This window comes from Eretmochelys imbricata, chromosome 4 (assembly GCF_965152235.1).
Source record: "Eretmochelys imbricata isolate rEreImb1 chromosome 4, rEreImb1.hap1, whole genome shotgun sequence".
Lineage (NCBI taxonomy): Eukaryota > Metazoa > Chordata > Testudines > Cheloniidae > Eretmochelys > Eretmochelys imbricata.
In genome coordinates this window covers 96,788,894-96,806,422 of record NC_135575.1, presented here as the reverse complement: position 1 = coordinate 96,806,422, position 17,529 = coordinate 96,788,894, and the positions used below count along the sequence as shown (strand labels likewise).

The following is a 17,529-nucleotide window of genomic DNA, read 5'->3' as shown; positions in this document are numbered from 1 at the left end:
CCCTGAGCATTTCACAGTCACTATCACCATTCTGGTCAGGTAGTCGGTAGTATATCGCTATTGCTATATTCTTATTATTTGAGCATGAAGTTACTATCCATACAGATTCTATGGTACAGTTTGGTTCATTTAAAATTTTTACTTCATTTGCTTCTACACTTTCTGCCACATATAGTGACACTCCCCAACCAGCATGACCTGTTGTGTCCTCCTGATATATTTTGTACCCTGGTATTACTGTGTTCCATGATTAGATACAAATCAGTAGTAACAGTGACAGGTTTCAGAGTAACAGCCGTGTTAGTCTGTATTCGCAAAAAGAAAAGGAGTACTTGTGGCACCTTAGAGACTAACCAATTTATTTGAGCATGAGCTTTCGTGAGCTACAGCTACAGCTCACGAAAGCTCATGCTCAAATAAATTGGTTAGTCTCTAAGGTGCCACAAGTACTCCTTTTCTTTTTAGTAACAGTGAGTTGAGTTAAACCTGTTCCTGAAACGGATTGCATTGTGTTATCTCCAACAGGACTAAAAATACTGGGTAGAAACATTTGAATAAATATTTGCAGATTTCAGGGTAGATTTTTGACACTCAATGTGGAATACCCTCTTCTCAAAGGTATCACATTTAAAATAGCAAAATGAAAAAACAAACAAACATGGAATTGCAGTAATTTGTTACCTATTTGATATTGCCTCTGTCAAGGTTCCTCCCCCACTCTGAACTCTAGGGTACAGATGTGGGGACCTGCATGAAAAACCTCCTAAGCTTATCTTTACCAGCTTAGGTCAAAACTTCCCCAAGGTACAAAATATTCCACCCTTTGTCCTTGGATTGGCTGCTACCACCACCAAACTAATACTGGTTACTGGGGAAGAGTGGTTTGGACACGTCTTTCCCCCCAAAATACTTCCCAAAACCTTGCACTACACTTCCTGGACAAGGTTTGGTAAAAAGCCTCACCAATTTGCCTAGGTGACTACAGACCCAGACCCTTGGATCTTAAGAACAATGAACAATCCTCCCAACACTTGCACCCCCCCTTTTCTGGGAGATGTTGGATAAAAAGCCTCACCAATTTGCATAGGTGACCACAGACCCAAACCCTTGGATCTGAGAACAATGAAAAAGCATTCAGTTTTCTTACAAGAAGACTTTTAATAAAAATAGAAGTAAATAGAAATAAAGAAATCCCCCCTGTAAAATCAGGATGGTAGAGACCTTACAGGGTAATTAGATTCAAAACATAGAGAACCCCTCTAAGCAAAACCTTAAGTTACAAAAAAGATACACAGACAGAAATAGTTATTCTATTCAGCACAGTTCTTTTCTCAGCCATTTAAAGAAATCATAATCTAACACGTACCTAGCTAGATTACTTACTAAAAGTTCTAAGACTCAATTCCTGGTCTATCCCTGGCCAAGACAGAATATAGACAGACACACAGACCCTTTGTTTCTCTTCCTCCTCCCAGCTTTTGAAAGTATCTTGTTTCCTCACTGGTCATTTTGGTCAGGTGCCAGCGAGGTTACCTTTAGCTTCTTAACCCTTTACAGGTGAGAGGAGCTTTCCCCTGGCCAGGAGGGATTTCAAAGGGGTTTACCCTTCCCTTTATATTTATGACAGCCTCAAAAGTTAAATACTTTACATAGTACAAAAAACAGATATATATATATACAATTTCTATTGTACTTGCTATAAAAAAGTGGAAATTTATTTTCACATATTCCATTTTATTTACATTCTGTTTGTCTAGCTTGATACATTAATTCATGAACAGTTGACTTTTAAACAGCTACTTGCCACCATTTCATTAAAGCCCATGCAATGTCTGCATTCTCTGGTTCATATTTTCTATTTACGATAATGTGAGATGAACTTACCTCCAATATCTGGCCGAAGTTTACTGTCATAGCCTTGAAGTAAGGAATCCAGTATGTGAGTGACATCTCCACCATGTATCTTTGGTGCAAGTACCCATGTTTTGTTCACTGTTAGATCTTCATCATCCTCATCATCTGCTTTATCAGCACTAAGGGTGGTTCAATGAAACATGAGGGAAGAAAAACAGTGAAACAAAATACACTCTGCAGGAAGAATGAAATGACAAAAAGAGTAAACATGGTAACCTAATTATTATGTAGAATAAAGATTTGAACATATTCTGATGCCAGCACATAGTTATACCTAATTGATATATTTTATTGCTTATTTTTTTCGGCAGCAGAGAGCACCTAGTATCTCATCCACCTGAGAAATGTGTCAAGAAGAGAGTTTGCCATTCAGATACAATAACTCAGATCACAAATAGAGTGAAGTTGAATGAAATCTTGACAGCAATTTTACCTTTATTTTGAGCTTTTTCTTAAGCTTTTCCCAATTCAACAGCTGTATTTAAATCACTATGTTAATTTTTCTAAGGGATGGTGAATCATGAGAGTAGGTGTCCCTCAGAAATCAAAACCATCACCTTAATGTCTCCAACTCTCCTAGTGCCCAGTGACGAGATTCCCAAACCAAGATTTCCCATACGGTAATACTTTGTTCTAGCCTCAGAATATTCTAAAACAGAACACATTTATTTTACTTAGTCCGAACCATGAGCAAGGATTCCTAATGTGTGCATTCTTTTATGACTAAATGTTCATAGTTAGGAGCTAAAAGTTGTGTGTCATTAGTTTATTTACATTTAAACAGACAGCAGCAAGAGTGCTATATTATTCCTTTTAGTTCAAATTATTTGTTATCAGGACATTTTATTAAGATGGAAGAAATACACAAGGAAAACAATTACATGCCCATTTATTATCTACCTTTCAATTAGATAAGAAGCCATTTATAATTTATCACTGATTCAGAAGAAAAATGATAGTGGCTTAAATGTGTGTCTATAGATCCACTCAGATGATCTCCAAAACACCAGCGAATGCCTGGAAGTAATTTTCATCTCCATTTGAATCAAATGAGTGTGGACTTAAATATTTCTCCATTGCTAATGTTTGCAATCTATGTTACTCATCCCCAAGGAAATTGCTGTGGGCTTCTAATCAAAGTGCATCAAACTGATAGTAGTAACTATGCAGTGTTGTTGTAGCCATGTTGATCCTAAGATATTAGAGAGACAAGGTGGGTGAAGTAATACCTTTTATTGGAAGAGCTCTGAGTAAGCTTGAAAGTTTGTCTCGCTTACCAACAGAAATTGGTTCAATAAAACATATTACCGCACCCACCTTGTCTCAGCAGTAACTATGGGAGTCATACAATGTACCTTGACAAAGAGACAATGGCTAGCATTAATTATAATACAGCATATGGAACCCATAAAAGTCATAGTTTCAATGCTAAGATAAGCAAAGGTATTTAGGCAACAAAAAGGAGTTATATTATTATCCTTGGAAGAAGTTGCACATCAATACTGTTTAAAAAAATTACTGCTTTCCATTGTACTCTGAGGATAAGATTTTCAGAAGTGCCTAAGAGTACATCTACAATGCATTTTAAAACCCATGGAAGCAAGTCTCAGAGACCAGGCCTTCAGACATGGGTTCATGGGGTTTTTGTCAACAGGGTTGACCTTACAGTTTGGGCTGGAGCTCAGTCTCTGAAACCCACCACGCTGCCTGAGCTTCCGAGCCAGAGCTCCAGCCCAAGCCTGAAATCTACACAGCTGTTTTTAATATTGAGGCAGGGGCCTTTACGCCCAAGCTCTGAGAGTCATTGCTGCAGGTTTTAAAAGGTAGCGTAGATATATCCTAGTGACTAATGATCACAAGTGTCACTGAAAGTCACTTAGGTGATTTGGAAAATCCCATATTTAGTTTTAAAACATTTTACTTTTCTATAGTGAATTAATGCCATTAAGATGTGTTATTATAAATGATGACCAACAGATTACAAAAGTCAATGCATATTTTTAATCATTAAAGGGAATTTTCGAAGTTCATAAGTCCTAAATGTCTAAACTAACTTAAAAGTATTCTGCACATATAAATCAAGTCCTCTTGATTATATTCCATCAAAATAGAATCAAAAAGAAAAAGTTCTACATGGAGAGAACATTAAGCCTATAGAGTCAAGTATCCAAACAAGTCAGGAAATGACACTGCAAGAATATGAATGCTCAGACTTAACTCTGCTCCTTTGTATAGATATCCCAAATTAGTCTTTAATCAGACGATCTCCTACCATTTCTCAAAATAGATAATTAGGGCTGGTTGAAAAAATTCTATCAAAACTGTTTTTTTCCAATTGAAAATTGGGATTAAAACTAAACTATTTTTTTTTCACAGAAAGTGTTGGCTTTCGGACGATGATTAACGTTAGCTTGGTTCCGTGTCTCACTTTGGGAGGCGGAAAGACCTTTTTGCTCATTTAGTGCCCCTAGAGGGAAGACTGGGCTGCTAGGGCTATGTGCTGGATGTCCAGGTGGTCAGGGGGAGCCCCGCACTGCTCTCTTCTCCTCCCTCTCCCTGCTACAACTACTGTGGCTGCTCAGTCTGTTCCTGGGGGTTCCCACTGCAGTACATGTTGCTGCTGCGGTTGTGAGGACAAGGCCATAGAACGTTCATGGTGTTTGGCTTGCTGCCAAAATTAAGCAGGCACAAGAGGGAAATTGCTATTTTCAGTGGTTTAGAATTGAGCCACAGCTGAATGGATTTTCATGGAATGAGCAAAAGGCACCTCTCTGATCTCAACACTTGCCTCCTGGGAAAAATCAAAAGGCCTACAGCAAACAACAGAGGTGTTAATAACTATGCAAAAAGTTGTAAGAATCTTTTATAATAGAAAGTGTTAGGCAACCTAGATACAGGGGTCACTGCCAGCCCCCCTTGCAATAGTGTGGAAATCACTTAAGTGTTATGCAATGCCTTTCAAGTCTAAGGAACTAAACATCTCTATAGTACTGTACAGACATTATACAATATCAGCTATTAATTATTTAAAGATTCCCATTAGTGGAATTCCATACCGAACACTAAAATGAATAATAACAGAAGTCTCACAACTGTACATGCATCTTTTCAGAACTACCAATTGCTATTATTTTATGTTTTGTCCCTGTTTAGACCTGCTTGGTTACTCTAATCACTGCTTCAATTTAGTAAAAGTATAGGGGCTCTGTACTCTCTTTGCTTCTCCCATTGAGGATAATGAGTAGTTAGACTGAATTTACAACAAATGTACATTGGATGGAGATATCACTGCTGTGGAGCAGGCCTTTTCTTCTTTTTTTATTTAAAGGTTCCAGCCCTGCAAATGTGACTCCGTGCAGACAGAACCTGCACCTACCAATGACTCAAAACCAGCAGGGCTCCATGCAGGTGCAGGGATCTGCTCGAGTGGAGCCACTTTAAGCATCAGTGCTTTTTCATTAAATTCTGAAGGAAGAGATGATGTGAATGGGATCATGTCCCCTTTTAGTGACCTTCCCACACCAATGTTAAGAGCCACCGACTCATAGCTAAAGGAGTTATATCTTTAGGTCAAGTGGTAAGGATATAACCAAAAGGTCTGACTGATTCTAGCACTTTTCTAAATTATAGTACTTTGATGTACTCTGCCATAGACTCACCTCTTTTATACATTAAACACAGGATAGAATATATTTTTTTTTATTATTTCACTATCCCCCCAACCAATGGGAACATTCCCTCCCCTCAACTTTCAAAACTCTATATTACAAATACAAATATAACTTTTTATAAGCTACTAACATCAACATTCATCAGTAATATGGTACTAGGAAAACAGATGGAAGAATTCCATCCTGGCATCCTTCAGTTTTTTCAAATTCACTTAAATAAATCCAATGAGTATGATTCTTATTAGATGTCACATTTCTTATTTTGATTATTGGTCCAGGGTCTATATTTTAAAAACGCTCAATACTCGCCCTACCCAATGGCAAGGAAGGGGTATTTTTGTTCATTTTCTTGGGTGGCTATATTTTTTCTATGGCATAGAGGTGAAACTGTTGAATTAAAGGCTGTAGCTTGAATATCTGGCAAGGGCAGACTTGGGATAGAAACCTTTTTATTACTGTGCCATAATAAAAATAAATTATTGAATACTCATGTATATTAAAGCCACCCTTCACTCCCATCTTCTGCCACAATCCTTACTACTAGAACTCTACCCATTCCTAAAACAATGGAGGGAGGACAATTTTACTTTTTTATGTATATTTATTTTCTTCCAGTTTTAGTCACAGAACATTTCAGTACTTCCACTGCATGACATCTCTTTCCTCCTATGTATTACTGTAAGTGTAAAGTAATGGAAAAGAAATATGATTTGTCTCAACAAGATCCACTCTCTATGCAGCCTTTGGAGAATGTTTGTAGGCACTAAGATTAAGAATGAATTTGATAGACTGTCAAACATTAAAAATTTACTGTTCCCTGGCACTACACTAATTATCACCCATTATACTTCAGATGCTGAGTTTGACTTAACTATGAATTCTTTTAAAATAAAAATAAACTTGAAAGAGCATAAATAAGTCTTGCCATAAATAAAAAGTAATTTCATTTCTAAACAGAGGTTTTTATTACAGTGGCTATGATGATAAACTGAACAGTAACTACATATATATGGTTAACTGTAATTAGATAAAAAGTGCCCTAATTATGCTTATACCCTCCAACTAATTAGAGACATTACCATGACTAATAAATCCCTGAGCATAAGTGACTAATGACTGAGTAAGTCTTTTCAGCATCAGGCAGCATGTTCATCTTTAGACTTTAATATCATAGGTCTTTGTTCTACTTTTAATATGAGGGGAAATAATCAGATGAGCTTTAAGTTGTAATTAACATTTGTCAGGTTATGCAATGAATTATAAAAAATAGAGCAGTGATATTGCTCCTTCTGCCAGATGCAGCATAAGTAAGGTTAGGTACCATACCACGGATTATACGCATCCTATAAATGTAAGTGCCTAAACGCAATCAATGACCATAAAGATTAAATGTTTTAGATAAAGTGACCTTAGAGTTTTCATAAATGAATTAAATGATTAATTGTGGTTGATAAGACATTTTATTTCTGGATAATGGGAACTAATAGTGCACAAGCCACAGGGGAGTGTACAGTGTTCCCTATGACTTTATGAACTTGGAGACTTTGCTTTCCTTCCTAACACAGAATAATACTTATAATAAAAAGTTATGATGAGATGTCAGTAAGGTGGTCAGAACTGGGTCAACATTTCAGGTCAACGCTCTTCTAAAAGAGCTGAAATTTGCACTTACCTTCACTATTGCTTTGAACAGAATTACTAGCATTGCACTTACCTTTAGTCAAAGCCCAGTGTTAACCCCTTCATTGCACTGAGTAGAACCTCAGAGTCACGAACACCTTGGGAATGGAGGTTGTTCGTAACTCTGAACAAAATGGTATGGTTGTTCTTTCAAAAGTTTACAACTGAACACTAACTTAATACAGCTTTGAAACCTTACTATGCAGAAGAAAAATCCTGCTTTTAACCATCTTAATTTAAATTAAACAAGCACAGAAACTGATTCCTTATCTTGTCAAAAAGTGTTTTAAAAAAATTTCCCTTTTTTTGGGTAGTAGTTTACATTTAACACAGTACTGTACAGTACTTGGGGAGCTTTTTGGGGTTTTTTTTCTTTTTTTTGCTCTGCTGCCTGATTGCATACTTCTGGTTTCAAATGAGGTGTGTGGTAGACTGGTCAGTTTGTAACTCTGGGGTTCTACTGTACTTCAGTATCTATTAACAGTCTACTGAAGTTACTACGTTGGTATTCATAACACATCCCCCATTCCACCTCCATATACCTGGGACATTTGATACTGGTTAGATATGAATGAACCAAGGAGAACGTTGAAGACAAAAGGAACAGTTTGTGTGATCAGCAGACACCAGAGTACAACTACATTAAGAAGACCCAGTCTTGGTTCTGTTCCTTTGCTCGATAGGCTGGCAGAGGCTGCAGTGTCAGTGCAGTCAGATTGGGCAGACCGGAAAAGGGAAAGCCAGTGCTTCACAATGCATAATCATTTAGAGATAACTAAAGATATGGCCAGAGCCCAAATATATTTAACAGAACCTGGAAGTAAGTAACAGCAAGACCTGCCTCCTGTGTGCTCTATCCTTAAAGGCCTTGTGGTTATAAAGCAGAAAAAGAGTGTGAATGTATCCACTAAATAAAAATCATTACAAGAACAAGATTCACAGGAGTAACAAATTAAGTTAACAAAATTAACAGCTCCAGTGTTCAACACACACACACTTTGTTACTCATTTATAGTCCCACCAGGTAAAACCCTTCTTCCATGCTGCACACAAGTGAGCCAATCATATAACACAACACTAGTTATTCCTTTTAGGGCTTCCCACTGTGTTCTGTCTCAGCCTCCTGTGTAATCTAGACTGTATTAATTAGAATTTTGTCCTCCATTACTTTGTTTCTTTTTAATTAAAAATGTGATTTTGCCTTTTTGCCTTGACAAAGTTATGATTTCTTCATCTTTTCATTATGGCAAATAACCATCCTGACTAATGATTCAGTTTGGGATATTTTACATATATACAATAAGGCTCTATTGATAAGCCTTCCAGAATCGGCTTTCAGCTGGTCAGACACCTAAACAGCCACTATCCTACTCCAGAGCATTGTAAATGGTCCTATACTATAAAGAATTTCTTTTTCATGGCCTGGTAATGAGGCTTCAGAAATTGGATGAATTGGCCAAAGGTCACATCATCAACAGGACCTGATCCGAAGCCCATTAAGGGCAAATATGAAACCAAAATGGACTAACTATACCTTCCAGGGGTTAGAGAAAAGCTGGGAGTCCTGGATATACAAAAATATTACTCATCAGTAAATATGTATTATTTCATTGCAATGAGTACTTAATCCAGAGAACTTCCCACCTCTGTGGCTGCAATTGGAGAACTAACCGTATTGGGGGGGTGGGGGGGAAGAGAGAGAGGCATTCTTAGAAAGTATGTTAGAGTAGATCAATCAAAGACGATAGTTTGATTCAAAGGTTGGAGCATATATATGAGGTAATCTCTATGTTGCTTTTGATGCATTACCTGTATTACCTTCTCTAGTGTTCAAAAGACATGAGGCAGACCTCCATGTTTACTACTCAGAAGGAACCCTATGCACTCTCTCCCATTCCTTGGGATGTGCGGTGGCTCTTCCTGTTCTCTACATTCCCCGACAGCTCTCTTTAGTCAACCTCATGCCCCTACATTCCACTCAATTTGCCTCCAGCTTCCTCTATTCCCTGATCCCCACATTATCCTGCATCCCCCTCATTCTGCTTCCTGTGCACCACATTTCTTTGACTCCTCATAACCTCCTGTCCTATCCCCTAAAACATTCCCTTTCGCCTGCTCCCACAGTCTCATTTTCCAGTGGCAGCCTGGCTTTGGAAACAATGGAAGCTGGCAGCCTCACTTTCACCTGCAAAGAATAAAAGGACATGGAGGTCATTTTGCTGAGGGCAAATGCAATCTCCCATTATTGTCAATGTGATGCAACAATTCTGTTTAAAGCCTAAACTTCATGAGCTTGAAGTTAGACATTCATGGAAACCCATTTAAAAGGAACCCCAAATATCACAAGTGTCACAATAAAGTCACAAGAGCTGACAATAATGGCTACATATTTTATGTTATGGAGGAATATAATGAAAAGCTAGGGTTAGATTTAAATACTAATCAGTGTGTCCTTGTATATGAATAAATAAAGGCCTTAGAAATGTTCTGAATATAACTAGCCTTTTTCTGCTCAAAACATATAACTTCTAATAATCAGTTCTGCCACCCTTTTTCACATTGCCTCCCCAAGCGGATCCAATAATTTCAAACAAGACTGCTTGCAGACTTGCAGACAGTGCTTTACAATGTAAGAATCTGGCCCTAAGGCAGTAGAAAAATTTAAAGGAAGAGGAAGTCTGAATATACTGTTAAAATATATTGTACACAGAAATCAGAAGCACTTTTATTGAGCAGGAGGAATGGTTGAGGTTTTAGAGGATATAATAGAAACAAAAAATTGTTTAACATTAAATATTAAAAACTTTGTTTCAAAATCAAAAACACTCAGCTCTCTAATAGAAACCCTTTCAGTTATCTTTCAATCATTCTGTGTAATGAAATCCTTTGCCAATTTTTTTAAGTGCCCAGGCAATCAAGCTTGCAGTATCTTAATGGGTATGCCAAGGTGATCAAGCCTCTTCTGATTCATCACAGATTAGCAATATATCTCCAAAGGACATTAAAAATATTCTCCCACAAATAATAAGCTCAGCAATTTAAGTTTTAGTCACAGCAAGATCTTCACTTGAAACAGTTTTCTTATATTTCTGATTAAATGACCTTCAACATCTGTGATGCTTGCATAACAAAGTCTATCTGAACATAGGTAACTGAACTTTCAGTACAACCAAACTTATCTCTGGGTACTGAACAAGGACATTGTCTGTCATCTCTTCGAGTAAATATTCACTGTTCCAGTTTCACTAGTTCTTTCATAAAATCTTGGTTGAATCTGTGAACAAAGTCACTCACGGAAGAATAGATTCTAAAAGATATTCCATTTAAATGATGTTCTGAGGAAGTTATACATTGCTCTCTCCTGCTTTACATATATTTTTAGGTGGATACTGTCTGTAATAAATTTTAAATTGACCTCCGATGGTTATTATTGCTATTGGTTTAAGCAGCTTTAAAACTTTAAACTGAAATTATCATTGGACTAAATGTAGCAGAGCCATTCCATAATGACCACTTCTTTTTTACCATGTATGTTCTGATTTCTCTTGAAAAGCTTTGTTCAGGAGCTGAAGTACCCAAATCAATTTAAAAGTGATTTGAAGCCTTAACAATGTTGCCCATTTTACATAACTGTCCAGAAGTCAGTTGAGTTTTTCATTTAACTAACTCTATTCAGAACCATGAGAATTTCTTTGTGCTGATTTCAAAACTGCTCAATTTTGTGATCCCAAAACAATTTACCTTGATTGACAGAGGGATTTCAGATAGGCTGCTTTTGCATACAGGGCTTTTAGCGAGCATTTGCAAAACCTTATTTCCAGTATTTTGGATTTACAAAGGACAACATCTAGCTGTTCATGCATCCCCTTCTTTCATAATTTGAGATAAGGAATAAGATTCTTGTGTGACTAAAATAACATATGCTGAAAAGTGAACAAAGAGATAACAGCTGCCTTCTCTTCCCACACACACACACAAACCTTAACATTGTTTGGCCAATTACGTTATCAGGGTCAGCTTAGGTTACTCTCTCAGAGTCCCAAGAAGACATCCAAAAATGTAAGAAATATCTTCTCATATGGTTTCTGTGGCTTGGTTTAAAAAAAAAATCTTCCTGGAAAAAGTTTCATTGGGAAAGACTGTGCAAATGCTATCTTACTGAAGACCACACATATCTTTTTTTCCATCACAGATGACAGCAGCAATGGTTTCTCACTCTATTCCATATTCACATGTCAATTCCCTCCACTGTAATCTTGTTGAAGATGTTTCAAGTAGTTTATTTTGGATGTCAAAACTTGTGCAGCTTGATAATTGTGACATCCACTTTTGCATTCTAGGCACACATCTGCACCCACTGTGAGAAACTCACTGAAGTTGCCCGTCTCATTACCATGGCCCTTAAAGCAAGTCTTTGTTTAGCAAGGTACTTGAGAGTGCTCATTATTTTCAACAAGGAAGCTCTTCCTTTTTTCCTATTCAGATAGTTTTAATACCTGAACATCAGTAGAATTCTTATTCTGACTGTGCCAAAGAACAGCTGGATAGTGTAAATGTGATTGGGATTTTCAATTGCAAAATCCTCTTGTAGTAAAAATCATCTCAACTTTTTCCACAAAGTACTTTCTGAAGTCAGCGTTCAATATATATCATGCAAACAGAAAAAAAATATCTATCCTAGCATGATGAATAAAGTAGTCATCAAAAGTATTTAATTGACAATGAGGAGTGTGCCCTCTCAAATTCTGCTTAGGAAAACTTATTTCAAGTGAATATAAGAAAAACAGAGAAATATGGATTGGCAAGTCTTCTAATGCTTTGATAGCCTTCTGAAGTTTCTGATATCAACTACACATGAGTTAGGTTGAAAGGTCCTTCTGATTTTTGCAGTAATTAATTTTTCTGTTTTTTGGGCAGATCCTGCAATTAATTGAGTAATTAAATGTAGACAAACTCTACACTCTGTATGGAACTACCCACCCAAGCCAAACAGGGATAAATAAGTGGAGAATCATCAGAGGACCCAAGATAAAAGGATAGCCCTAGGTAATTACATAGTCTAAGTAATTACAATTGTGAAGGGGAAAAAGGTATAGAGAAAGGATATAATATTCCATGAATGCTGAAGACATGAAGTTGGAAGTATAGTAAATCCTTGTGTATCTGAAATTTATGTTGTCCAGAACAGGATCACATCTTCTGGGGGTTTCATATAAGCAAGATAAAAGTACTTGTTAATGGAGAATCTTCATCCAATGAGAGTGGTTCTAGTGAGGACCACTGAGGATCTGTTCTTGGCCCAATGCTGTTCAATAGCCTTATCAGTGATTTGAAAAAGAATATAAAATCATTGCTTGTAAAATTTGCATATGACACAAAAATTGGTGGACTGGCAAATAAGGATGGGGCAGATGAGTTATTAGTGATTAGCCCGGATCACTTGGTAAAGTGAGGCCATTTCAGCAACATGCATTTTAATATAGCCAAATGCAACATCATACATCTAAGAACAAAGAATGTAGGGCACACAAGAAAACAACACTGAAAATTACTTAAGGGGTCATGGTAGATAACCACTGGACATGAGCTCCCAAGGCAATGCTGTAGCTAAAAGGGTGAATGAAAGCACTGGATACATGATCAGAGAAATACCAAGTGAGAATAGGGAGGTGGTTTTACTTCTATATGTCCAGTTCTAGTGTGCCCACTTCAAGAAGGATGTTGACAAATTGGAAAGGGTCCAGAAAAGAGCTATGAGAATGATTTGGCGTCTGGAAAGTATGCCTTATAGTGAGATACTTAAGAAGCTCAGTTTATTTAGTTTATCCAAAAAAAGTAAGGAGTTACGTCATCATAGTTTACAACTACCTATTATTGGAAAAGATTTCAAACAGTATACAGTGTGACAAAGTGGGATGTGTTTGTATCAAATTGTGAACTCCGTTTTGTATTGCAACCTCCATCTTGATTTGTAACCTTCACTGTGACCTTTATTTTGTAGTGTATCCTTCTATTTTAGATTATAACATCCATTTATTATTTGGGGTGTGACACCTAGTTGAATGTCTATGGCTGAGAAACCATCATAGAGCAATCTAGGACCATCAACTTTGATGGTCTTTCAAGTACTGGCCCATCATCATGGGCAAATGGACTCTCTACACAGAAACAAGACTGGAAGAAGAGGTTGGAATTTCCCAGATGAAGCACATGGGCAAAAAGGAGCAGACTGTACTTAAGGAGGGGGCTTTTTGAGCAAGAGGGGCCATACATGTTCTTATGCCAGAAGACCTGGCTGTAGAGAGGGAGAAGGCAAGAAGGACAGTGCCTTGCTGACCAGACCTCAGACTCTCGGAAGTGATGTGACACTAACGAGGCTGTGTTTCAGTATGTTATTTTGCATAAATCTGTAACTCTCTAGTACTTTCTTGAGAATAAAAGTAAAGGTGGTTAAGAAATTCCTTTGCTTAGCCTGTATTCCTTGCTTGCCTGCCATGTTGTTCCTGAAGTAGTTAATTAAGAACTTGGGAGTGCCTGCAGTGAGGTGGATCTGAGAGAGTGTATGTGAGCAACTAAGGGCTCAGGTGGGTTGAAACTTTGCCTTTAAGGTTTAAGGCAGATGGGCTCTGAAGCCCCTGACCATATCCCAAGGAAGTGTGTCAGATGTGGAGTCTACACCTGACACTGTGTCTGAGACCCAGAGTTAGAAACAGTGAATAGTCACTACCCAGAGTCGGGGGATGGGAAGGTGAGAAGCATGTGGGATCCAGTGGTCAGGTCTACTCAGAACAAACTGGAGACCATCCAGAGATGAGGACTGGGACCGGCTGTAACATATAGTTCTTTAATCTAGAATAAAAAGCATAAAAAGATCCAATGGCTGGAAGCTGAAGCTAGACAAGGTCAAACTAGAAATACAGCAAAATAAAGTAATTAACCTTGGAACAACTTACTTAGGGACACAGTAGAGTTGCTATACTTTACAGTCTTTAACTGAAGACTGGATATATTTCTGATATGGTACAGCTCAAACAGAAGTCATGGGCTTGATACAGAAACTATTGGGTGAAATTATGTGGCCCATGTTATCCAAGATGTCAAAGTACATGATCATAATGGAGCTTTCTTACTTTAGAAATCTATGAATAAAACATATTTTAAAGAACCTCTTGAATTTTAAAAAATACTTGAATTCATCTCTGCCATTGCACTGATGTGAGGAATCCAAAATACAGTGCTAGATATGCTTCTCCTCTCCTTTTAGATATATTACCTGGCATTTTTGCCATTTAAATTTCATCTTGCTATTTCCTGACAACACTTCTAGTCTCCCAAGGTCCTTTAGTATTATTTCAGTGTCCTCACAGCTACTATCAATTTAGTCCCTGGTCCTTCAAGCACTTACACAAATCTAACTTTGCACAGGCAAGTAGATTAATTGAATTCATTGGAACTACTTACATGCATAAAAGTACTCATGTGCGTAAAACTTTGCAGGACCAATACTTTAGTTTTATCTTCTGACTGACGCAATGCATTGCTTACTCCTTCCTATGGTCATTAATGTTAAATAAAACTAAGTTTCTGTGTCTCCTCTACACCATCCTACACTGGAAGCTTCCCTTCAGCATTATAAACATTGCTATTTATTATCACCACTCCTCTCTGCCACTGGGAACTGACATGACAACATGGTTATTCTGTTAAGGCATACTCACAAGTCAATGGCTTAAGTGCAGTTAGATCATAGAATCATAGAATATTAGAGTTGGAAGAGACCTCAGGCTTTGTCAAGCCAGGCCTTAAACACCTCAAAGGATGGAGATTCCACCACCTTCCTAGGTAACACATTCCCGTGCTTCACCACCCTCCTAGTGACATAGCATTTCCTAATATCCAACCTAGACCTCTCCCACTGCAACTTGAGATCATTGCTTCTTGTTCTGTCATCTGCCACCAGTGAGAACAGCCAAGCTCCATCCTCTTTGGAACCCCCCTTCAGGTAGTTGAAGGCTGCTATCAAATCCCCCCACACTCTTCTCTTCTGCAGGCTAAATAACCCCAGCTCCCTCAGCCTCTCCTTGTAAGTCATGTGTCCCAGCCCCCTAATCATTTTCATTGCCCTCCGTTGGACTCTCCAATTTCTACACATCCCTTTTGTAGTGGAGGGACCAAAAGTGGACATAATACTCCAGGTGTGGCCTCACCAGTGCCAAATAGAGGGGAATAATCACTTCCCTTGATCTTCTGCCCAATATGCCGTTGGCCTTCTTGGCAACAAGGGTACACTGCTGACTCACATTCAGCTTCTCGTCCTCTATAATCGCCAGGTCCTTTTCTGCAGAACTGCTGATTAGCCAGTCGGTCCCCAGCCTGTAGTGGTGCATGGGATTCTTCCTTCCTACATGCAGAACTATGCACTTTTCTTTTGGCCCAATCCTCCAATTTATCTAGGTCACTCTGGACCCTATCCCTACCCTCCAGCATATCTACTTCTCCCCCAGCTTAGTGTCACTGCGAACTTACTAAGGGTGCAATTCATCCCATCATCATTAATAAAAATGTTGAACAAAACCAGCCCCAGGACCGAGCCCCTTGATACTGGCTGCCAACTAGACATCGAGCCATTGATCATTACCTGTTGAGCCTGACAATCTAGCCAGCTTTCTATACACCTTATAGTCCATTCATCCAATCTATACTTCTTTAACTTGCTGGCAAGAATACTGTGGGAGACCGTATCAAGAGCTTTGCTAAAGTCAAGATGGTTGTTTATACTTTGTAATTAAAAAAAACAAACAATGATTTTTGTAGGTGATGCTACAGAAACGGGGAGGAGTTAGATGTGATTTAAGTTCAATTGACATTGCTTTGCCAAGTTCGTGCTGAGATAATACATCTGTACATAATGCTGTTGAGTCCTCGTGACTGGTCACCCAGATGGTAGTGCAGTGTCAAGGTACCCCAACTCTTCAGGTTTGAATAGCATTTCCTATAGTTTAGTTTCTTGAATTCACAGAAACCAGATATTCTGTTATACACAAGAAATTATAACTTCATTGTGGGTTCAAGCAGAAACTGGGGTGCCAATTCTGCAAGATACACTGCAGAGATAGACCCCTGTATCCCTATGGAGACTGACTAAAGACAATGGGGGTCTGCCTGGATGGTTCTTTTTGCAGGATTTCTGCCTGAATGGATAGAACCTCTTATTCAAATACAGGTATATGTCACAAGACCCTCATATTAAAAGTGACTAGCAAAGTTTTAATAACCTCTTTCATCTAGTTTGCCAAACTTTGAAAGTTTCCTTTTAAGTCACTTGTAAGAAAAGTACGATTATTTTAAGAACAGTTTCTTCTCAGTACTTAACTATGACCAGATACACTGTATATTAAATCAAGAAAATGTTAAAATGAGGTTAAATGTTAATAAAACAACCTTCACTTAAAAAAAAAAACTTACAGTTGCTAATGGACAACAGTGTCGTTTCTCATCACATCATATATCAAGCACATAAATGGAAATTAACTGTTACGAACATCATAAATATTTTATTGTCAATACAAATACATTATTCTTATAAATTATTAAGAAATGCATATTTTATCATTATCATATCATCATTTTATCATTATCAGACTGAACACTTTTGTTGGTGGACTGTTGTGAGAAAAACGGGAAATTGTTGCTATCTGTAATTCAGTATATAAATATTTTCCATAAAGGATACATCAAGATGGAAAAGTTCTATTAGTTAAATATATTTATCAACTAAATTACATTTTTGATAAAGTATAATTGCTATTTCTTGAGAAGAAGGTATATTGGTAGGAGAGTATCATTACTGATTTATGTTTCAGTTGTCTATTGTGATAGACCCAGACCAGTTGGGTACAACAAAGTAGTCCTATTGGGATCCAGGAAGTGCTAAAGGATCCCCCCTCCAGCCTAAGGGGGAGATCCACAGGACCTGGGAAGCCAAATAATTACGGGGGACAACTAATGAACAACAGGGACGGTAGTGCGGTCAAAGGGTCAAACGAAGGGAGCCGGACGGGGACACCGAGCAGAGAACCCCGGACAGCACCCACCGCTCCTCAAAGGCGTCAAGGGAGTCAGTGGACGCCACCCAGAGGAACTCTGCCCGGAGGCGTGAACGGACAGAGGATCGGAAATAGGCCCCGCAGTCGCAGGAGACTCCATCGGCCAACCTCCTCTCCCTGGTTTTATAGATGGCCACTTTAGCCAGGGTCAGGAGGAG

General features: G+C 38.1%; 1 protein-coding gene across 1 annotated transcript in view; it reads right to left on the bottom strand.

Moving 5' to 3' along the window:
* Positions 1-17,529, bottom strand: part of GABRG1 (gamma-aminobutyric acid type A receptor subunit gamma1) — a 74,962-nt gene that overhangs the window by 44,138 nt on the left and 13,295 nt on the right. The window contains exon 2 of the mRNA XM_077814587.1: positions 1,885-2,033. Within this exon, the coding sequence (XP_077670713.1) occupies positions 1,885-2,033 (149 nt within the window). The remainder of the gene's footprint in view (positions 1-1,884; positions 2,034-17,529) is intronic.